Raw genomic sequence first — 24,350 nt, forward strand, 5'->3', positions numbered from 1 at the left:
GACTGGTGGCTTCCGCTTCCTTTCTCTGGGAAGCCAGCTGCCATCTGTAAAAACTCTTAGTTAGACAACTAAGTTAACAACTTAGTTAGACCACCTAAGTCAGGGCTTCCCTAGTAGCTCAGCTGGTAAAGAATCTGCCTACAATGCGGAAGATCCCAGTTCAATCCCTGGGTTGGGAAGTTCCCCTGGAGAAGGGATAGGCTACCCACTCCAGTATTCTTGGGCTTCCCTGGTGGCTCAGATGGTAAAGAAGCTGCCTGCAATGCGGCGGGCCTGGGTTCAATCCCAGGGTGAGAAGATCCTCTGGAGGAGGCCATGGCAACCATTCCAGTATTCTTGCCTGGAGAAGCCCACGGACAGAGGAGCCTGACGGGCTACAGTCCATGGGGTCCCAAAGAGTGGGACATGACTTAGAGGCTAAGCACAGCACATACAACTCCGTGCCAAAGGTCCACTCAGAGACAGGAGCCATGTGGAGGCACGCTGGGGTGCTAAATAGGTGACTAAAGCTTTTTCTAGACCTCTCAACCCAACTCAGCTACTAGGTGAACGACTTTGGCTGAATGATGTCAGCCGAAGACCCACCCCACAAAGCCTAGTCAGCACACAGAATCATGCAAGATAATGAATCACAGTTTAAAGAAGGTAGTTTTTAATGCGAAAATAAATCACTTAAATTAGGTATGGTGTCTACATCACTGAAAGTGAAAAGTGAAAGTGTCAGTTGCTCAGTTATGTCCAACTTTTTGTGACCCCAGGACTATAGCCTGACAGGCTCCTCGGTCCACAGAATTCTCCAGGTAAGAATACTAGAGTGGGTAAGCCATTCCCTTCTCCAGGGGATTTTCCCAAACTAGGTCTCCTACATTACAGGCAGATTCTTAACCATCTGCGCTATCAGCAAAGAGTAATGGCAAGTCCCTCTGGTTTCAGCCTCATACCCTGTGCATCATTTTCACCATTAAGGGCTGGCCATCTGTGGCCAAAATGAAGTGATATTGAGTTTATCAGGTGTCTAGGAGCCTGAAAATCCCTAAGTCAAAATACCTTCAAGCAAGCAAAGCAGAAAAATACAGATTTTCCATGTGACTAAGAATAAGATGCACATTTGTTAGATGGTGGTGGTGGAGAGTGGGAGAAGAATCTGCCTCTCTCTAACTGAGGTCAGACAGATAAGAGGGAGTCAGCAAGCCAAGAGAGAAATGACCCAAGGACAGCAAGAGGTGATTCACAGAAGTGCACGTCCCAGTCACTGGTGAAGATAAAAGACACTGAAAGTCACCAGGAATAAGAGAAAAACAAATTAAGTAATAATAACTACTATGCTTTTGAACTGTGGTGTTGGAGAAGACTCTTGAGAGTCCCTTGGACTGCAAGGAGATCCAACCAGTCCATCCTAAAGGAAATCAGTCCTGGGTGTTCATTGGAAGGACTGATGTTGAAGCTGAAACTCCAATAGTTTGGCCACCTGAGGCAAAGAGCTGACTCATTTGCAAAGACCCTGATGTTGGAAAAGATTGAAGGCGGGAGGAGAAGGGGACGACAGAGGATGAGATGGTTGGATGGCATCACCGACTCAATGGACATGAGTTTGGGTAAACTCCGGGAGTTGGTGATGGACAGGGAGGCCTGGCATGCTGTGGTTCATGGGTTGCAAAGAGCTGGACACAACTGAGCGACTGAACTGAACTGAATACTAACTACTGTTTGTATTATTGAAAACACTGATAATACCTAGTGCCAGGGAGGATATGATGAAAGGAACACACTTATGAACTGCTATGGAAATGTGATTACACCTTTTGAAACACATTCTAGCAATGTCTGTTAAAGACGTACTCTGTAAGGATCTGTATTCAGGAACTGTACTGCAGCACTGTATATGATGGCAAAAACTTGAAGTGAATATTAACTGATACAGGAAAGATTGAACAAATCATGGTCCATACATGCCAGGAATATTTTGCAACTATTTAAAGAATAAAGAGTCCCTTGGACTGCAAGGAATCAAACCAGTCAACCCTAAAGGAAATCAATCCTGAATATTCATTAGAAGGAATGATGTTGAAGCTGAAGCTTTAATACTTTGGCCACCTGATGCAAAGGGCCAGCTCATTAGAAAAGACACTGATGCTGGGGAAAGATTTGAAGATGGGAGGAGAAGGGGATGACAGAGAATGAGATGGTTGGATGGCATCACCGACTCAATGGACATGAGCTTGAGCAAGCTCCAGAGATGGTGAAGGACAGGGAAGCCTGGCCTGCTGCACACCATGAGGTCGTAAAGAGTCAGACACAACTGAGTGACTGAACAATAACAACAACAAAAATAAGTTGAGGACTTCCTTGGTGGTCCAGGAGTTGGGAATCCACCTGTTGGTGCAAGGGGCGTGGGTTTGCGCCCTGCTCCCAGAAAATTTCACTTGTGGCAGGGCCACTAAGCCCCTGGGCCACAGCAGTTGATGCCCACTTGCTCTAGAGCCCATGCTCTGCAACAAGAAAAGCCATCACAATGAGAAGCCCGCGCAGCACAACCGGAGAGTAGCCCCCGCTTGATGCAACTCGAGAAGACCTGAGAGCAGCAATGAAGATCCAGCGGTGGCAAAAATAAATAAGTGAATAAATAACATTTAAAAAACGAATAAACTGAAATCGTAATAAGGGTCTTAGACAGCTTTGCCATGAAGTATTGATGAGTGAGAAAAACATAATGCATAAAAAAAGTATCAAATATGATCCCATTTTTTCAAAGTGATAAAATATATCTGTGTATATGTTTATGGGTTTATATGTATATTTATATGTGTGTGTATCTCTATCAATGTATATGTGAATATATGTGCATGGAGAAACACATGGAAGGGTGCATGCAAAGTTATTAGCATGTATTACCTGGGGAAGAGAGAGTGGTAATATGTGGGAAAAAAAGAAGTGAAGAAGGTAGTCAAATGGAAGGTAAAAGAAAAAATCCACAATATACATTAGTGTGAAATTATACACATATATGTGTATGTGTAAACTAAAATGACATTAAAGAAAAAACATAAAATAAAGCAAACAGTGATTTGTATTTCATCTCTGCAGAGGCGTCCCTAAAACACAGGATTCTAGCATTTTAAACGATTCCCTTTGCTCTGTGTTGATTTTATATAGAAGACATGCTACTCTCAACAACAGCCCTGATTCCTGCAGGATGCAGGCCAGACACAAACCCAGTAGCCTTTCTCCTCCAGCACACTTTCTGAACAGGAAAACCTTCATCCAAAGTGAGATGCTTGCAGTGAGGCGCCTCCTGTAATCTCCAGGCTAGAATCTCCGAGAGCGCACACACATCTGGGCGCTGCTGTGCAGACAGGCGGAGGTGGTGCCTCCAGGAAGACCCCTGCTGATGGTGGCCCTGACCACAGCCAGCCACTCCCACAGCACTCCCGCCCCCAGAGAAGCCCACGGGGGTCTCTGCGCTACACCTGCCTCCCCAGCCCCCACTCCAGCTTTATTTCCCTTCCTTGCCTCTCCAGCCCACTCATTCTGTAAGACCCCCAGTGCCCATAGCCTCATCATGCCACCTCTTGATTCTTCGGGCCCTCAGCCCACCAGCCAAGCACCAGAGAGAAAAATCAAGTCCAGACTGTAGGGTTTAACTGGAGGTCATCCAGTCCCCGAGCAACCAAACCCCATGGTTGTACCTTTCTCTGGCAACTGGCCCACCTCACTCAACCAGAGGACTCACTCTCTCACCCACAGTCTTTGCTGCTTCTAGTCCACTAAGGTTGAAAGTAAAAGGTACAAGACGAGGTTCCCAAAGGGCTTCCCTGGTGGCTCAGATGGTAAAGAATCCACTTGCAATGCAGGAGACCCGGGTTCGATCCCTGGGTTAGGAAGATGCCCTGGAGAAGGGAATGGCTACCCACTCCAGTATTCTGGCCTGGAGAATTCCATGGACAGAGGAGGCTGGCAGGCTACAGTCCATGGGGTCACAAAGGGTCAGACATGGCAGAGCTACCAACACACATGAGGCTCCCAAAGCTGGCACCAGGGAGGCAGGAGAGATACAGGGAGCGACAGGAGCTCGAGAGTGGTGACGGTGGCACAACACTGCATAGGTAACTAACGCCACGAAATGGGACACACTCAAATGCTTAAAAATCTTACATGAAATTTACAACAACTGAAAGAAAAAAGTACCCCCAGGCCTGGTGGGGTCTCACATTACCCTCTCTGGCTTCCTCGCTGCTGGCATTCGTGGCTGTAGCATTTGGCCAGCTCCCAGATGGCTGCTCTCCAAGCCCACCTAAAGGAACAAAGAAGAGACACGTGAGGACATGCTAGCCTTCTTCGCATCAGCACCATGAAATGAGGGGACAAACCTGGTCACCTGGGTAATGAGCAGAATCACCAGTGGATCAGTAAAGGTTTGTGGGGTTTTTTTTTTTTTTTTTGGTTTGTTTATCTTTTAAATATTTATTCATTCAGATGCTTCTGGTCTTCTTCGAGTCGTGTGGGATCTTTCATTGTGGAGCATGGACTCTCTAGGGGTGGTGCAAGGGCTCCGGAGTGCTTAGGCTTAGTTGCCGTGTGGCATGTGGGGATCTTAGTTCCCTGACTCATGCATTACAAGGCGAATTCTTAACCACAAGACCACCAGGGACGTCCCCAAAGATTTGTTTAACAAAGGATATCCAGGCTCCTACCACGTGCGGGGGGCTGTTCTCAATGCTGAAGCTAAAAAGAACTTGCTTTCTTATAACCATGCACTTAGTTCACAAATTATTAATAAAGTAGCCTTTCCTCAATCAGTTCAGGGTACTTGGAGTGAAATATACAAAGTGAACAGAGGAATACTATCGTCAGCTTCTTCACCCTCGCCTCCCTGAGAAAGCCCAGTACACAAAGGATGCTCTCTGGTTCTAAAGCGCCTGGTGTGGGATGCAGGGAAACGTCACTAGTGCTGCTCCTGACTGTGTGATATGACAGTGGCTGCTGCCTCGGCTTAAACTTAGGTAACCTGGCTTCCTCTTTGGGATGAGTCTCCTTTTAGAGACTTCCCTGTTTACTTTATAAATCAGACTCCGCAGACACAGCCTCAATCAAGAGCAGTGATCCACAATCTCATTTGCTAGTATCATCTAGAAACCAGGTTCCCACCTGACCCACCAGGAAGATAGTTTATCACTGTCCACTATTAGACCTACTGTGAACCAGGTACAGCCACAGGGAGCAGGGATCCACCAGTGAACAAGACAGATGGTGCATCAGTTCCAAATGGGCGGCTGGACGATACATGGTAGGTAAGAAAATAAAGGAATGATATGATTGCAGGTTCAGAAAATGCTCTGAAGACCAAATGCAGCATGCAATAAAGTGGACTGGAGCAGCCTCTTAGAAAGTTGTCAGAGAAGGCCCTGCAGGGAGATGACATTTGGGTTGAGACTTGGAAGATAAGGAGCCGGCCACATGGAGATCCAGGCCAGTGCATCCCAGCAGGAGGATTTGGAAAAGAAACTAGTTCGGGAATGGGCGTGTGTTGTCGAGGTGTTGACCGCGGTAGGCAGGCAGGGAGGCTGGATCTGCAGGGATATCAGGAATACATTAACAGTTGGAGGCAGAGCAACAGGAGAGGCTGATGGCTTAGACATGAGGGACTGAGAAGGGGACCCAGTGTCTCCTGCATTCAGTGGTTAAGCAGTTGGGTGGGTCAGGATACCCCAAAGCAGATTTAAGGATAAATCCTGTATCCAGGAGACTATGAAACCACATCAAAACATCTACAGAACAAGCTACTGGTGCAAAATTATTTCTTCTTGAGTTTGTTTAGAAAAGTGCAGCTTACAAAGCAGTTTCCCCATCTCCCCTTTGACTTGGCTTAAAAAACTCTATGGCAGAAGTGTAACCCAATTTTACAGAGAGAAAATAGACACAAAATGATCAGCCCAGGGTTGCCAGTCCATATGGGAAGCTGAGGGCTCAAGACAGTTTCCTGGTCAGAAGCTCAATGATGTTTCCTGTGTCCCAGAGGTCACAGGCTTCCAGTGCTGCCCAAAGAAGGGTCCTAAACATGGAACCTAATGCCCTGGCCCTGGACAACCCCGATAGACTGCTCTGCTGTTCCAGAATCCCAACTCTTGACTCACAGACCACCTCTTTCCCTCTGGTGACTGATGCAGGCGGTGGCCCAGGCGTGCGAGGATATTTTTGCATGCCTTCATCTTGCTGTCCACTGCTTTTCTGGCCAACTCCAAATCCACTCACACGCTCCCTGCAGCTGCTGGGGACTTTGCTGCCAGCTCCCAGCCCTCTGGGTATTCTTTCAGTTGCAATATCATTTCCTCTTGGGCTAAAGGTCAGGGGAAATCCTGATGGTATGAAAATCTCTGGCCTGCAGAGGAATATGCCGGTGAGCAGACTGAAGGAGAGCCTGAGGCCAAGGCTAGCTTCATCTTTACTCCCTATGTGAGCATGGATGGGACCTTGGGTGTTAGGACTTTTCATCTGTCAAATGGGTCATTGCAAGTTTTGAATGAGGTAATGGTTTGTTTAGGCATTCGCTCATTCAACAAATATTTGTCTGACACCTGCCACATGCCAGATGCTGTTTCTGCTGCTCAGGATATGACTGAACAATCTCTACTCTGACCTCACGGAAATTATATTCTGGTGGATAGTAGAGGAGATAACAAATAGAAGACTCAATATATGTCGGTTGTTGATGAGCTCTATGAAGAAAAGAGTGGAGGGGAACAGGGAATGCTAGGGGTGAGGGGTTGCCATTTCACACAGGCAGAAAAGCAGAACCCTGAAGAAAGTGAAGGAAAGGGTCTGCAGATATTTGGGGAAAAGCATTCCAACTGAAGGAACAGCAGGTGCAAAGGCCCTGGGGTGAGAGTGTGCTTGGCAGTAGGCAGGTGGGTGTGACTGGAATGGAATGAGCTAGGCAAAGAATAGTAGGTGCTGAGGTCAGTGAGCAGTGGGGGGTCTGGAGCTGTGGGGGACCTTGCAGGCCATTTTCAAAATGAGGGCTTTTATTCCAAGAGATCTAAATGGGAGCCAGAGGACATGAAAGGATTCTGTAACTGCACTGGGTCTGAATATAATCAGGGGTATTAGTAGTGGGCAGTAGGGGGCACAGAAGCTGGGATTTGAAAGATTTCCATGTAGTTCCAGTCTAGCATGGAGAGTTGGAATAATTAGACCTGCTTGGCTCCTACAAACAAATATATATATATATATATACACACTGTATATATATATATATATATATATATATATAGCATACTATATATGTGTATACAGTATATATATAGTCCTTTAAGGATAGCTGGGCACAGCCTGGTTCAAGGTTAGCTGGAGGCTGTGGCTGAGGAAGCGATGGCTGGGAGAGACTGCTATTCCGTTTTGCAGGAGGCCACGGAGGTGGAGGTTGAGGACTTCTGATGCCTTTGGCCCCTCGGTCCTTGGTGTCCCAATAGAAGCAAAGCCCTGGAGTTGAGGAGGAGGTGACCAGGTGCCCCTAGCAGATGGCGGTGGGGGAGCATCACCATTTGCACGTGTGTGTGCTGAGTTGCTTCAGTCCTGTCCGACTCTTTGCGACCCCACCAGGCTCCTCTGTGCGTGAGATTCTCCAGGCAAGAATACTGGAGTGAGCTCTCATGCCCTCCGCCAGGTGCTCTTCCAGACCTAGGCATCAAAACTGTGTCTCTTACATCTCTTGCATTGGCAGGCGGGTTCTTTACCACGAGCGCCACCTGGGAAGTCCAGCCTCACAAAGACTCAGTGGCAAAAAAGCCACGAACATCCCCATCTCACAGATGAGGAAACAAGGTTCCAAACGGTGAAGTGACTTGTCTGCCCTGATGGTACGGAGATGGTTAGTAATGGAGAAGCTGAAGGTGGGTCCTGACGGAGCCCCCAGATTTGAGCTCCTTCCCCTCTGCCTCAGACCCAGAAAGAACAAGGAGCACAAGTCGGGTTCTCTAGCGGGGGTGGCTGCCTGCTCCCACGGGACCTAGGGCATTTTCCAGGAGGTCTTGAGGGTACATCCAAGGTCACCACTGAGACGGGGGTCACAGCAGTTAAGAACACACATCCTTTCTCTGTCACCCTTACCAGCAAGAGGTTGGCGGGTCTAGTCTTTTCTCAGAAGGGCAGCCAAACTCCTGCTTCCACTACAGCTAAGCCTGGCGGTCAATTTGGAGTGAATATGGTTTGACTACTCCCCTGAGGAAAACTCTTCCAAGGTTTCCCACTGCCCCTGGGATAAGTTCCAGACCCCGACAGGACCCCTGAGGCCCCTGTGATGTGGCCCTGCTGGCCTCTTCCACCTGGTACCTCAGGGCTTCCTGCTCTGTGCTGTCACCTCAGCTACTCACGGTAGCTCGGATTTCCATTCTCTTCTTGCTGATGCTTCTTCCTCTGTCACACCCACCTCTTCGCCTGGCCAAATCCTTCTGGATCTTCAAGGCTCAGCTTGAACACCACTTCCTCTGGGAAGCCCTGTTGCTCCTCTTGAGATAGAAGCCCCCTCTTCTCTGTCTCCAGCGCCCTGGGCTTAGTTACATCCCTTACCACAAGTCCTGTCTATCTGGCTGATCCCCTTGTCTAGATTTTAGCATCCTGAAGAGAGGGACCTTGTCTTGCCCAATAATAAACACCCAGTACTGCACTTGGCACATCATAGCAGACACCCAATAAAATATATGACTGATGGATGGATTGATGGATGGATGCATAGGTAGATGGATGAATTGGGAAGACAGTGCTTAAAAAGAAAACCCCAATCATTTCTAACTCAGCATCACCAATGGAAAAATATTGTCTTTTTCAGCTTACAGAGAGAGGAGAATAGATATTCTTGGAACAATGGCTTTCAACCTTAGCTGCACTTTGGGATCATCTTGGGAAGCCTTTTAGAAAAATACCAATGTATGCATCCCTCTCCAGAGATTCTTATTTGATTGGTTTGAGGCATGGCCTAGGCCTTGGGAGTTTAAAAAGCTCCCCAGGTGATTCTAAGGTGCTGCCCAAATTGAGATTCTCTACTGAGAGAACCCTGTAAAAGGTAGCCTCATCTCACGATGCGTTCTTATAGCCAATCTCTTTCCCTCCCAAGCTCACCAGGAATGGAAAATGTGGAGCTGGAGACAGACATTGAGTACTTAGAAAGTCATTTCTCACATCTATTTCAGTAAAACCAATCAAATGAGTGAGACAGGTGTGGTTGTGGCTATAACTGTAGCCACAAGCACACAGAACAAGGCAGAGAGAAATACAGCCTGATGCAGACAAAGATTGGGGGCGATGGGGACAGGGAGTATTCAGAGACTGCGGATATATTTTCCTTACGTGTGACTGCAAGACAAAAAAAACTTGAAAAAATACATATATATGCCCATATTTAATCTTTGGTTAATTACCTCTTCAGTAAGAGGCTATGCAAAGACCTTGTAGATTTCATTAGTCACAGTGGTTTATTCAAACGTCTCCTTTGCATAAGAAACCCAGGCTTACAGCTGGTCTCTGGGAAAGAATGCCCTCCAGGCCTTGAAAAGAGAGCTCCAGGCCTGTTCACTGCTCTCACTGAAACACAGCAGAGGTCAGCGGCCCGTGATGCATGGGGCCAGGCTGAAATGTTTCCATCCAGCATTTGCAATTCAATCCCACAGTTGCCTTTATGGAACAATTCACTAAATTCAGAGTTGTTCTTTTTTCTAATTCACCATATAATTCACCTCCCAAATTCAATTAAGAAGCAATCTGTTAGCAACTTCGGGAGCAAGCTGCTTTTCTTTGGGAAAGCCCAATTTTCTTCTGCTCCCAACAAAAAGTGGCTTAATTATATGCATCATATGAGACATTGATGTACACACAACGCCCCTCCACCATAATTAATGAAATATTAACCATATACATCCAAAGACATCTAGGTAGAAAGGGATGGGCTTTTCGAAAGCCCAAGAGGACGGAGTCATAGATCAGTATTGTTTATTCGAATATATGATCACTCATTGGGACTGTGAATTAGTATTCATGAATATGGTAATTAATAAACAGAACCTCATAGTAATTATTCCTTCTGTATCATTCTCAGAGCCCAACGTTACTTGGTTCTTGCTTTTCTTAAACACAAAAATAACTACCATTTTTTAAATGTTGACTAGGACTTTGCTGGACCCACTCCAGTGTTCTTGCCTGGAGAATCCCAGGGACAGGGGAGCCTAGTGGGCTGCCGTCTATGGGGTCACACAGAGTCAGACACGACTGAAGTGACTTAGCAGCAGCAGGACTTTGCTGGAGGTCCAGTGATTAAGACTGCCATCCAGTGCAGGGGGGCGTGAGTTCAATCCCTGGTTGGGGAACTAAGCTGCCACACGCCAATGAGGCAAAAAAAAAAAAAGTCCTTGATTATTTTCAAGTACTCACATGTTACCTGTATTTAATCCTCAAGTTAACCCTCTGAGGTGGGTGTTATTCTCATTTTACATGCAGGGTAACTGAGGTTTAGGGCAGTTAAGACATCACTGTGGACACAGCCACTGGATGAAGAGGCTGAGAGTCTCCCAGATCAGTCTAAAGTCAAAACTTTTAAGATATAACACAAGTAACCCTGCCAGGACAACCTTAGCTCTCACATTTTTACTGACTTTTTAATACCTGTATTTCCAGCTCTGACCCATTAGAGTAAATCTAGCAGAAAACTACTTTGCTTACTCTAAGGAAAAAACATAAAATCTCTAGCACAAGATCTTAAAAATCACTTTATTGCCAGTCCACTCCATAAGTACTGACTGAGTGCCGCCTTTGGGCAGCACCGTGCTGGGTTCCTAAGGCAGAGACAGGCAGTGTCTCTCTTCATGGTGCCTTCCTGGTGCCAGTGGAGGGAAGAAAATCCACAGTAAACAATGAGATCATGGGACTCCCCCGGCGGTCCAGTGGTTAGGACTGACATTTTCAGTGCCATGGGTTTGATCCCTGGTCAGGGAAATAAGATCCTGCAAGCTGAATGGCATGGCCAAAAAACAAATAACAAAACAAAGCAAAAAAGACCATTCTGTGGAAGGATTAAGCACTTTCAAGAAATTAAAAGTTTTTCAAAGAACAATGGGGGATGGGATCCCAGGGAAGATCTGAGTTGGTGACATCTGAGCTGACACCTAAATGATGAGGTAGACATCTATCTGGGGAGAGTATTCTAGAAGGAAAAAAAAATACCAGCAAGTTAAAAAAGTCCAGAGGGAGGAAAATAAGTGTCTGATGGAGCTGGAACTGAGGCTAACACCTGAGAGATGCAAGGCTAGTTCATGCAGGGCATTAGACTCTTACCCTTACAGTCAATCTGCCATGCCCTCTGGTCATATGTAATGCACATGGCAATGCCATGAATAAGTAACATCATTCCTCTTCTACAGAAGAGACAACTGAGGTTCGTGAATAAGTTGTCCAAGGTCACCCAGCTGGCAAGTGACGGAATTTGCCTTGCAAAGCAGGCCCTTCTGATTCCAGAATCCATGCTCCTAACCCTGCTCTACACCTGTACAGGTAGGGTCTGAGCAAGCATCCCAGGCAAGGCCAATGGATGAAGCATCTACATACCTCTGTCAGAAAAGCAAGACACACCTACTCACCAGAGCTTTTATTTATTTATTAGGGAAAAAAAAAAAGCAAGGCAAAGTCCCTTTAACAGGTTGATTTAGGAATGCACTAGGCAACCACTACAGCAATCAATGTGTAATCCCAAGTAATTCGGTGCCAAGTAATTTTATATCTATGCCAAATTTCAAATGCTACAGAAGGGGAAGGGAGAATAAGTTAAAAGATCACTGCCAGTTTTTGTTAATGAAATGATTTATTATTGGCCAGTGTATAATAAAATAGGAATTCTTAGATACTGCTGTTGGAATAGAAATATAAATTAGTAACATGTTTTGAGGTAATTTAGCAAGATGTATCAACATCTTTTAAAACAAGCAATAATAATGACTTTGACCCAATAATATAACTTCTAGATATCAGTACAAAGGAAATAACAATGAAAAACAACAGATGTTCATCCCCAACATTTTAAAGACAGACTGTGTCAATCACACCCCCCACAGGGGGCAGTAAAGGAATTATGATATAAAGGAAATACAAAACAATGTGGAAAAAATACTGGAAGGAAATAACCACAGTGTCCATTGTGATGATCTCTGATGGGTGATTTTTGGACAAATATTAATTTTTTTATGTACTTTCTGTAATTTCTAAATCTTCTTCAACATATTACTTTTATAATCAGGAAATAAAAAGATTTTCAAATGAAGAACTAGATTACATCACATATTTTGCCTAAGAACATGTGTTCTGCACTTCGTGGTGTATGTCTGCACACACATACACACACATACAAACACACAGTTGCTGGGAAACCTTTTCTGATGAGAAAGAAACATATTTGTGTTTATGCAGATGGAAAAGTTGTGGTCCAGCCTTTTTTTTTTTTCTGATTTTCTGCTCCGATCATGGAAAGAGAAAATAATGAGCCCACACCTTGGCAAGATGGAAGAGAGGAAAGCTCATTGGTGAGAATGAGAGAAGGCTTGTTGAAACCTTCTTTCAGACAGTGTTGGCTGGCTCCTGGGAGACCCAGTCTGCCCTTCCCCACTCTGTTAACTGACTCCCACCTGTGTCCTTGCATTGGCTGAAGAGGCCTTGGAATTTGCTCTGACCACAGGCAGAAGCTCAAGAGAGCCTTCTTATCATGCAAATTTGAGCTACTCTAGCCCGGAGCCTCCAGCCAGATGTCCATCTTGCCTGGTATTGGGCCCTTCGCCCATTGTGAGTGCCTGTGACTGCATTTTTCCTAGTCCCTGACTGTGGGTTGAGCTACATCAGGCCTTCTGCTTAAAGATGCTCTTGGAGTACTTATTGCTCACCTGGATTCAAACCTCCATTGCTCTCCTGAGCCCTGGACTCTAGGTATTCTTGTACACTTGGCCCACATCTTTCACACAAGCCTGGCCTTGGATTCTTGGCCATTTCCGTCATTTATTACTGCGCAACAAACTATTCCTCTAAACAGAGTGGGTTAAAACAACCACCATTCTATCCTTGCTTCTGAGGGCCAAGAGTTGGGGTAAGGAATAAATGGGGCTGACTGGTCTCTGCTCTGTGACCTGAGCTGGGATGAAAAGGTTGAGGGATGATGGAGATGGCTCATGTGGAGGCAGCATTCCAAAAGGATGAGCCCCACTGTGCAGTTGTTTTTTCAGCTTCTGCTTAAAAATCTTCCTAATGTCCTGCTGGCCAAAGCCAGTCAAAACCAAGCCCAGAGTCACGAAGAATGACTATGCCAGATGAGGTTTGTCAGGGACCACAAATGGAACAGCTTACCCCTAGACTGATCTCTAGATGCTTAAAGCTCTAGCAAGTCAGGTGGTTTGCAAGACGGACCTAGAGGACTAGCTCTGGAGTCAGACTGTCCAGGGATAAACCTTTACTCTGTCACTTACTAGCCATGTGATCTTAACTCATTTAATGTCTCTATGTTTCAGTCCCCTCATCCATAAAATAAGGATGAGAGTATTCACCTCATAGGGGCATCATCCAGATTAAAAGAGATGATGCGTGTAAGCCATAGAGCAATGCCTGGTTCAGAGTCAGCACTCACTAAGAACAACAGACTGCTTTCAAATAGGAAAAGGAATACATCAAGGCTGTATATCGTCACCCTGCTTATTTAACTTCTATGCAGAGTACATCATGAGAAACGCTGGGCTGGAAGAAGCACAAGCTGGAATCAAGATGGCCGGGAGAAATATCAATCACCTCAGATATGCACATGACACCACCCTTATGGCAGAAAGTGAAGAGGAGCTAAAAAGCCTCTTGATGAAAGTGAAAGAGGAGAGCGAAAAAGTTGGCTTAAAGCTCAACATTCAGAAAATGAAGATCGTGGCATCTGGTCCCATCACTTCATGGGAAATAGATGGGGAAACACTGGAAACAGTGTCAGACTTTATTTTTGGGGGCTCCAAAATCACTGCAGATGGTGATTGCAGCCATGAAATTAAAAGACGCTTATTCCTTGGAAGGAAAGTTATGACCAACCTAGAGAGCATATTCAAAAGCAGAGACATTACTTTGCCAACAAAGGTCCATCTAGTCAAGGCTATGGTTTTTCCAGTAGTCATGTATGGATGTGAGAGTTGGACTGTGAAGAAAGCTGAGCACCGAAGAATTGATGCTTTTGAACTGTGGTGTTGGAGAAGACTCTTGAGAGTCCCTTGGACTGCAAGGAGATCCAACCAGTCCATTCTAAAGGAGATCAGTCCTGGGTGTTCTTTGGAAGGACTGATGCTGAAGCTGAAACTCCAGTGCTTTGGCCACCTCATGTGAAGAGTTGACTCATTGGAAAATACTCTGATACTGGGAGGGATTGGGGGCAGGAGGAGAAGGGGACGACAGAGGGATGAGATGGCTGGATGGCATCACCGACTCGATGGACACGAGTTTGGGTGAACTCCAAGAGTTGGTGATGGACAGGGAGGTCTGGCGTGCTGTGATTCATGGGGTTGCAAAGAGTCGGACACGACTGAGCGACTGAACTGAACTGAACTGAAAGTTAGCTATTATTACTATTGGTTCTAAAACTATTCTGAAGTCTGAAATGGGGTGAAACAATAAGCCATGGAGACAAGACATTTTTTACCAGAAGTACCACAAATGAAGTAAAAAGTTCAAGTTCTCCTTAAAACGCACTTAAGAGAACCAAGTTTAGGCTGAGGATCCATTGATAGTCAATGGGAGTCAGTGAAAACCAGACCTTCTCCACACCCAAGCATGGTATTTCTTTAGACATTGCTCCATAACAACTTGAGACATCAAATAACTAAAACATTAAGTAAAGAAATACATTAAGAAGATACACATCCTGTTACCCCATGGACTATAGTCCACTCGGCCACTCTGCCCATGGGAATACTGGAGTGGGCTTCCCAGGTAGCGCTGGTGGTAAAGAACCTGCCTGACAATGTGGGAGACGGAAGAGACTTGAGTTTGACCCCTGGCATGGCAACCCACTCCAGTATTCTTGCGTGGAGAATCCCGTGGACAGAGGAGCCTGGCAGGCTGCAGTCCATTGGGTTGCAGAGTAGGATACGACTCAGGCAACTTCGGATGCACACATATGTTAAGAAAACACTCAGGTGACTAGCTTGGGTGTTGTCATCCTGTTATTCCTGGGAGAGTAGAATGGATTGGCCAAGATAAGTAAGTGTCATTCACTGAGTTGTTGTTGTTGTGCAGTTGCTAAGTTGTGTTCGACTCTTTGCAACCCCATAGACTGCAGCATGTCAGACTTCCCTGGAGTTTGCTCAAACTCATATCCATTTAGTCAGTGATGCCATCCAACCATCTCATCTTCTGTTGTCCCCTTCTCCTCCTGCCCTCAATCTTTCCCAGCACTAGAGTCTTTTCCAATGAGTTGGCTCTTGACAGCAGGTGGCCAAAATACTGGAACTTCAGCTTAAGCATCAGTCCTTCTAATGAATATTCATGGTTGATTCTCTTTAGGATTGACTGCTTTGATCTCTTTACTCTCTAAGGGACTCTCAAGAGTCTTCTCCAGCACCACAGTTTGAAAGCATCAATTCTTCAGCACTCAGCCTTCTTTATGGTCCAGCACTCACATTTGTACATGACTAATGGAAAAACCATAGCTTTGACGACACAGACTTTTGTGGGCAAAATGATGTCTCTGCTTTTTAATATGCTGTCTAGGTTGGTCATAGCTTTTTTTCCCAAGGAGCAAGCGTCTTCTAATTTCATGGCTGCAGTCACCATCTGCAGTGATTATGGAGCCCAAGAAAATAAAATCTGCCACTGTTTCTATTTTTTCCCCATCTGTCCTTTTTTCCCCCATCTACTCATTCACTGAATAGTGGGTCCCAAATTACAAGTTAGAGCTTTGCTGAGAGAGATTATTTATTGGGGACCTTGTTTTCCAAGGACTATGCTTGCTGCCTTACGTGTATTTTCTCATTTAATTCTCAGCATAGTCCAGGTGAGGTAAGGACTATTACTGACTTTACTTACAAATGAAGGAACTGAGGCATAGAAAACTTTAAATAATTCACCCACAGTCACACAGCTTTCTGGGCACTGAGGCAGAAAAGGGAGGGGAGTTTAAGTCCTCAGCCCAAGTCCCACCGAAGTCTGGTCCCAACAAGCCTTTCCAGCTTCCCTTCTCCCCCGAGTCCTACCTCCTCCCCCACCCACCAACCATCCTGAGCCGCTCAGTTCTCACCCCAAGCTCCCCACTCCATGACTGTGTTCAGGCTCTGCCTTCCACCTGCAATGCCCTCCCCACCTCAACGCTAATCAAAATCTCCACAGCTCAGCTCAGCCTGCTCTGTGAAGCCATCTCTTATCTCTGTGTTTCACCTACAAACCCCTAGTGGCCCTTTACTCACTCACCCGTTCATTCATTCTTTCAGCAAGCTTCTAAGGGGCACCTCTCAGTGCCAGGCACTGTACCAGGTGTCAGACACAGTCCCTCCTCTCAAGGAGCTCCCAGCCCTGATCATACCATCTCTGGAGTATAACAGTTTGCAGACCAAGTCTGTTGTTCAATATGAGACACTTAACTTCTGAGGACCGAGACAATATCTTGTCTATTTCCATTATGTGGTTTCATAGCGGAGGCTTATAAGTATGTACATTTGAACTGGACTGAAGAGGACTGACTGATACTTGCATGTATTATCTCAATTGTGTGTATTCTCGCTGCATCTGAGTGGGGTAAATTATTATGGCTACCCCCATTTTACAGATAAGGAAACTGAGGCTTGAGGAGGTTAAAGTCCTCTATCTGTGGTCACCACCTGGTACGTAGCAGAGCTGGGAGGGTCCAACTCTGCACCCTTACTCTTTGCCTCACTGCTCTGTCCCTTGGTGTCTGATGGGAACAGAGAAGGAAGGAAAAACCCCTGACAATAAAGAAAAGGTAATTGACACCCAAGGGTTAAGTCTTTCTCACTACCTAGAATAACGTTCCTTGGAAGAGACATACATTTGTCCTCATTGAACATCTTAGAAGAATTTTAGCACGTGACCTTTGCACAGGTGACCAAATGACTGATAAAGATTTACAATCTATAGATGTCTCAAAGGACAAACCCCATGAAGTGGGTCACAGGAAGAGTAGCAAGGAACTCAGGAATCATGGAAAAGAAGACCAGCCCAAGCCCTCTTCAGGAAACTGGAGGAGAGAAGCAGAAAGAGGACCATGGAGCTCCACAGCCTGTCTTTGACCTTTTGGGACAGAAGTCAATTTAGTTCAAGAAGAAGCACAGAGCAATGACTTCATCTTTAAGAGATAACCTAGGGGAATAGAGATTAGGGTGACTAGCCTTCTTCCGGGTGATGGTGTATGTCAGTGATGTGGAACGAGCCCTTTGTTTCAGAAAGATTAATACCTAATGGTCCCATTCCTCTGATTTCCTGGGCCAGAAAGAATGTGTTCTGATGCCAAGCAGCACATGCTGGGCCATAAACCACCTGCTGTGGGACACTGTCCTGTTGGCACCCTAATGCCAACCAGAGCCTGGGATACGGCATGCTGTGCTGTGGGGGTAAAGAGGGGATGGGATGAGGACTAGGATGAGGACTTTGATCAAAAGTTCCAAAAAAGGAAGAAAAGAGACTCCAGGAGAAGGTTGGTCTTCCAGACTACCAGGCAATAGTTAATGCTTGGGACCTCCTCCCTTGATGGAGCAGAGAGATGCAGCCCTGGCTGTTGTCATGGGACCTGAATTAGGATGTTGACCCTCACCCACTGGCCCGAAGTGCCAACTCCAATGCCCAGAGTTAGGGGCCAAGGCAAGTAAAACACCAGGGTGTGAAAGATGCTTGGGGAGCAGTGAGGTCTGCGGCAAACCGCAGAGCACCTGCTCCTCCACAGTCTGGTCCATCATTACGCAACCCCGTTGCTTGTCGCTATGTGGGACTGCTGGACCAGTGGGGCCAGAACTTCCAACTTTTCATGAGAAGCCAGAGTTCTGGGTTTTTAATGAGAAATTTGATTTTTAAATTTTGGCAGTACATTTTAAAAAAATGTAAGCGCTACAAAACAAACAAAGCACATCTGCAGACCAGATTTGGCTGGTGGGCTGACCGCTTAGGACCTCTGGGCTGTGGAGCAAATGGGAACGCCTCTAGGGGGTGCCCGTGTCAGGCAAGACGGGAATTCCTCAGGCCACGGCAGCAGGGTCCAGGGATGCAGGTGAGTCATGGAGAATCTCTGAAGTAGAGGCAAGGAGCAGGATGGGGACTAACAGAGTTCAGAGGCTCAGTGTCCGGGTCAGGAGGTGCTTTTCTCTCACTGTGGGCAAACAGGGTCAGTAAAGGATACCAAACAGAAATATGTCGACCTGAATGCAGGATGAGATTCCAGGGAGCCCACTGGAGGGTCTCTAGAAGGTCTCATGTTAGATGCAATTTAGCAGACTGTTCTAAAGTCCCACAAGGCATCCCACGATGGAGGAGCTGAAGACATACAGATACTGATCAGCCATGAATGCTGCTGACACCATCACTGAGTCCACATACATTCATGGATTATTTTGTCAAAAGAACTGAGAGAATTGGCCCTCAGGAAGCTTAAAGTCCAACCCTCCATTCTACAGACAAGAAGGTCCCATGAGGCGAATTGACATGTCAAGGTCTGCCATGCAATGCATAACTGAAGGGGTGTGGCACTGGTTTTGTTGGAAAACAATTTAGGTCATTATCATGCCAAACAAGAAAATATTTGAGTAGTAAATGCATCTGAAACAAAGGTCAGTTTCAGCTGTAACAAAATGTACACATCCAAAAGAGGTCAAGAAAAACAAAAGCAAGAGTGCAAGAAAACTGAAAATGCTACGCTAAAAGATTTTAAGGGTGGTTAATTATTGGATAAACGCATCCTTTATTTTGTCAAAAAGGATTCACTACAGTGTGCTCTTAGGTCAGGGCGGGGAGTATTGTTTATACTGAGGCCACTGATGCTAGAACAACCAATGGGAGAGCTGCGTAAATAAAAGCGTTAGAGTACATTTGTTTCATTTCATGTTGCTTTAGGGATCACCTACTGTTTAAATTAACAGAAAACAGATTTCTATTCAATAAATTAAAAAAAAAATACACAGTTACCAGAGCATGAAAATAGAATCAGATTAAGAAGAAGCAAAGAGTGATGCTTGGACAGGTGAGGCACAATCTTTCTGCTGGCCAAAACTGAGTGGCAAAGACTAGAGCCTTACCCAAGACTAGCCATCCCCAGCTCTCATGAGGCCGTGTTCCCGAATTCCAGGTATTAAGATGACTGATGGGAACTCGTATTTTCCCATGAACATAATATAAATGGCAAAGAGGGTGTGAGGTTAATAGGCTTGACCCCAAGACCAAGTTAACTGCAAAGGGAGCTCCTTCCTCATCCCCACACACCGGGGGTCAGCTCGCTCATCCGTCCCCTCCACTGCCCAGAGGCGGCTCCAGCCTTCGCTCCTCTCTGAAGCCACAGAGACACACCCACCATCTGCTTCTTTCATCACGTTGTTTCTTCCCCCTGCCTCCCCGGGGCACTGATCAGTTCACTTCTCACTCCTTCCCCTGGTGATTTCTTCCTCTCTGAGGGCTTTCCCAGTACCCCTACATAGATGGGTACCGCAGGCACTCAGCGGGGAACGCTCAAGCAGAGGCAGCACGGTGCAGGCGCGGGCAAGGCGGCCGTGATGGCCAGGCGCAGGAGAGGAGAAAAAGCAGGAAGGAGATTCTCTGGGGCCCCGAGAGAAGCCAGCCTTCTTTTCTCTCTAGTCTCTAGTCGAGTCCCCGGGGGCCGGCTGTTCTGCTTCTGTCCTTAGATGGCCAAGAAAATATATTCCTAAATAAACTCTTCTCAAGCTGTATCGAGTAGGATTCTGTATCTCTAAACTGAAAGGACCTTGCCTAGAAGGTCAGGCAGTAAACTCTTCTTCGTCCTGGTTTCTCAAGCTATATCTCTCAGTTTTGACTCGGGCTCCCAGATTCAAGGTCCTTTGCTGGCGGGGGCGGGGCGGGGAGGTGGGGTGGCGGGGCTGGGAAAGCGGCTCCCCGCATGGATGCCCAAGGGTGGTCCCTGCCCCTTCCCCACCTGGTTCTGCACCCTGTTGTGACTCCAAGTAGCCTTCCAGCCCAGTTTCTCCAAATTCTGACAAACACAAGTCATAATAAAAATCAATCCAAAGGTGAATTAACTTTTCCCAACATTTCAAATTCACAGAGAACTCTGGCTTCAGTCCAAGGTATAAGTCAGCCTCTGAACAAGGCCTCAGGGAGAAAGATGATAGAATCCTTATGTTACATTCTTTTTTCCTTCCCAAAGAGCAGATGTGCACTTTATCAGATGCCTCTTTTTTATCTCAAATCATCTCACTAAATTGAAAACTTTATGGGCGGAATAACTGCCAGGCCTCGCCCGGTTGCTCACCCCAGTCCTCCTCTCCAGTTGCTGACTGCACGCGGAGCCAGCCCTGTCCTCAGGCGGGGGGATTTAGGGAGTTTGCGCTCCACACTTGAGGGTCACAGCGGCACATCACCTTTGGCTCTGATTTTGATCTAAGGAATTCTGCTTAACCTCTGACCGTCGTCCCCACCTTATTCTCTCAGGCCAAGGCTCTGACTTCTTGTCCTCCTTAGTACCCACTTCGCAGAAGAACCAGGGTCCTTGCCTTTCCTTCCCAGCTCCCAGCATGGCACTGGAACCCTCTGTGAGTTCTATTACAGGCCTCTCTGATGCTGTCTGCCTGGCTCTCTGGCCTCACACGAACATTCCTGCCTTCCATCAGGTCTTGGGTCCCAGGCTGGATGCCCAATACCGACTTCTGCCTGATGACAGCTGTCACCCTGGGCCTTCTCTCCAGGTGTGAGTTCTGCCCACTGGAACTTACCTCCTCTGGGAAGTCAGTAGGGCCCCCAAACCCATGGAGTCTTTTGGTTCTAGGTCCTCCCCCACCTCAGCCTGCCCCATTCCTGCAGTACTGCCAAAGCAGGTCCATAATCACGCCCATCATTAAAATTCCATCTCCTTAATGGCAGAATAAAAAGTGGATACAGCTGTACCCTTGGTGCTGCGCACAGAAGAGGTTCCCAATTAGCATCTGGTCCTTAAAGGAAGAAGAGAGGGAGTGGAGGGAGAGAGAGGGAAAGGGACTCTTACCAAGAAGACAGCGTTCAGCAGAGCTGTGGGCAGACACAAGGGGAGTGTAAGACATGCCTAAGTCACAGTGCAGCTATAAAGATCAAGTTCTAGACTGTGGGAGCCAAGGCAAATTCTCTCTGGAAGGGGAGGGGTGAAATAGAGCCATCAGCGAGGGGTGGGCTCAGATCCGCCAAGAAAAGAGCTGAGAGGAGCTCTGGAGGAGTGCGAAGAAAGGCTGGCACTTTGTCTCCGGCTTGGAAAAGACCCAAGGACCACACCTAGGGCTTTGTACAAAGGTATCAGTAAAGATTAGCTATTGACCATGTGGCCAAAGGATACCCTCTTCAGCTACTCTTGCAAGGTGATCTGGGCTTGCCCAGCCCGAGAGCACCACCCCTGAGCATGCGCCTTTCTTCATTGCTGGATCCCATGCCAGGCACCCACATTCAAACCAACAGTCCTAACCCCAAGTGGCCTGGGGGAGCAGGGGAGCAAGGGGGCCACCATGCAATCCTGAGGCTCCATCTTCAACTCACAAGGGTTTGTCTGCTGCAGTCCCTGTGTCCAGGCTGATGCTGGAACTAAAGAGAGAGTGCCAAAACCAAAGAGAAGTCACAGCTGTTGACAGTTTGGTGGGCAAAGCAAGGCACACACTGAACATGAACACAGCAACCTGAGATGGCGGGGGCAGGATGGAAAGCACCTCCATAAGTGCCTAGAACTCGCCCTTGTCTTCTATCTTCACCTCTCAAAGGTAGTGGTGGGGAAACCAAGCCTTGACAGCTCACGGCAACAGCGTTAGTGGTGAAGCCAGCAGCGATTTCTAGAAGCAATGCAGCGTAGAGGCTAAAAGCCACCTTTGACATTAGACAAAGTTAAGTCCTAATCTTGGCTCTACCAATAGTTAGTTGTGTGATCAAAGGAAGGTTACACACTTCTCTGAACATTAGCTTACATATCTGTAGGTATCAACAGTACCTGCCACATAGAGCTGTTGTATGAAGATGAAATGAGATCATTTAAGACACTATTTGGAGAAGGAAATAGCAGCCCACTCCAGTATTCTTGCCTGGAAAATCCTGTGGACAGAGGAGCCTGGCAGGTTACAGTCCATGGGGTCACAAAGAGTCGGACATGACTAAGCGAGTAAACAGCAAGACACAATTAGCACACCACAAACAGTAGTTATTCTTTTGGCTGTCGCCATCAAAGAAGAACCAACATCTAATCCATTCTCAGATCTTTGTTTGCCCAACTTCATGACCTAGAGTTTGACTCAGGTGGACTAGGGAAGGTTTATGTTGGGGATTGATAGAGATTCCCCATGACTGGTGGGATCTAAATCTAAGGATCTGATCAGATGACACTGGTGCAGGCCCAGCTCCAGAAACCCCAGCTGCATGCAGGCAGGGTACTGCAAAGGAAGCGACTTCCAGGCATGTAGGGAGTGTGGAGTCTGGGACACAGAGGCGGGCTGGGAGATGAGAAGGCAGGAGCCAGCATACAGTCATATGGGTATTATTCCTTGGGCACCCACCATTCCTCAGACTCCAGGCTGAGTGCTTTACCTCCCACACTTTCCCATTCCCCCCACATTTCCACTTTCCAAATAAGGAAGGAATCCCCTAACTCCCCCAGTTAATCAGTACAGAGCCAGGGAGGCCCACCTGACACCAGCATCCATGCCTTTCTATCCTGCAGCTCTAGGATCCAGTATGTCCACGTGAGAACAGCTCTGATAGTGTGGAAACAGACAGGGAAGGGGGATCGTGGACCTGAGTTTTCTAACTTGGAATTCACAGAGTAAACTTCTTAAAACTGCAAGCAAAACTGTGTATGTAAGAAGTGCTGAAAATACTCATCAGACTCTCAGAGGGATTTGTGAAGCACAAAATATCAAGTCCAGTGTAAGGAGAGAAAAAGAAGTCCCCAAGACCTTATTCCCAAGCTCTGGAGGAGACAGTGGAAAGGATGAGCAAGACCGCTCCCGACAGCTTCTTGTTCCTCTAAGCCAGTGGCCCCGGCAAGAGCGATCACCAGATCTCACCCAGATGATGTTTTCTGATGTGAAAGAAGACAGTTTTGAACCCAGCTGTCTCCATCTCAGCAAGCCTAACCTGCCATTCATCCATAAGCTCAGGACACTCCCTTCTACAGGATGTCACAGGGAGCCACCACTGCCCCTATTTCTTTCCTGGACGCTGGTTAGTTAGTAGCATGCCCACCACCAATAAAGATTAATGAAAAGCTGAAGCCATGTCTATCCAGCATGGGAAATGTCTCCATGGGAGGACAGTCAGAAAAACCACAGCCTGTTGATGGGACTGCTCAAAGCAACCCCCACTCACAAGTTCTCTCAAGGGCCTCATGGCTAAAAAACGTGTCCAGGAACAGAGACATGTTGGGTCCCTTGGAAGGCAGGGCCCAGGAACCCGTGTGGTATGTGTGGGTCTCTCATGGGTACACTTTAGCCTTTTGTGCCTGAATTTAGCCCCTCAATGCTCAATGGCCTCTGCTTCCTCTCTTTTCTCCAGCTTGAAGCACCAGAGCTCAAATACAGAGTTCAAACTGGCTCGAAAGAAGTCAGGATGTGGTTTCATGAGACCCTCTATTCAGAGGAGACTGAGACCAGGTGATAGTAGCACATACCCCTGTGAATCACAGGCAAAGTAGGAGAAGGAACTCAAGGAGTCGAAGGCTCTGCGGGGTCCGTCTGTGAGTGATAAGGCCTAAGGAGAGGAGGCAAGTTACCCCAACTTACGTCTTCGACTCTCTCCAGCTGATTTATTATTTTGAACTCAAATGCCCAAACTGTTGGGCTTATGTGGACATCCTACACAGATGGCAGGAGTTAAGAGTAAGGTTGGTTCCTTCAAAAGAGATGGACATGGCCCAGGGGCTCAAAAATAGACAAGGCGGGAAACGTCAGCTTCCATCAGAGCCAGTAAGTAATTAAAGCCATTTCCCCTTCCAGAGTCTTCATTACAAAGAGCAAGAAATCAGATCCATTACCCGGATGGAGAGAACTGCAAGATGAGATTTCCTCTCCGAGTTTCTAAACATTTGCAAAGATGAGAATGTTCAACTTCACTTCCTGGATGCTTTAGGACAGAAACAAACAACCAAAGTCCCAAAAAGTCAAGAGCACAGGCCTTCT

General features: G+C 46.7%; 1 protein-coding gene across 1 annotated transcript in view; it reads right to left on the reverse strand.

Annotated features, from left to right (window-relative positions):
* Positions 1–24,350, reverse strand: part of TLL2 (tolloid like 2) — a 141,013-nt gene that overhangs the window by 71,387 nt on the left and 45,276 nt on the right. The window contains exon 3 of the mRNA XM_052660936.1: positions 4,214–4,291. Within this exon, the coding sequence (XP_052516896.1) occupies positions 4,214–4,291 (78 nt within the window). The remainder of the gene's footprint in view (positions 1–4,213; positions 4,292–24,350) is intronic.

The sequence above is a fragment of the Budorcas taxicolor genome, chromosome 23 (genome assembly GCF_023091745.1).
Source record: "Budorcas taxicolor isolate Tak-1 chromosome 23, Takin1.1, whole genome shotgun sequence".
Classification (NCBI taxonomy): domain Eukaryota; kingdom Metazoa; phylum Chordata; class Mammalia; order Artiodactyla; family Bovidae; genus Budorcas; species Budorcas taxicolor.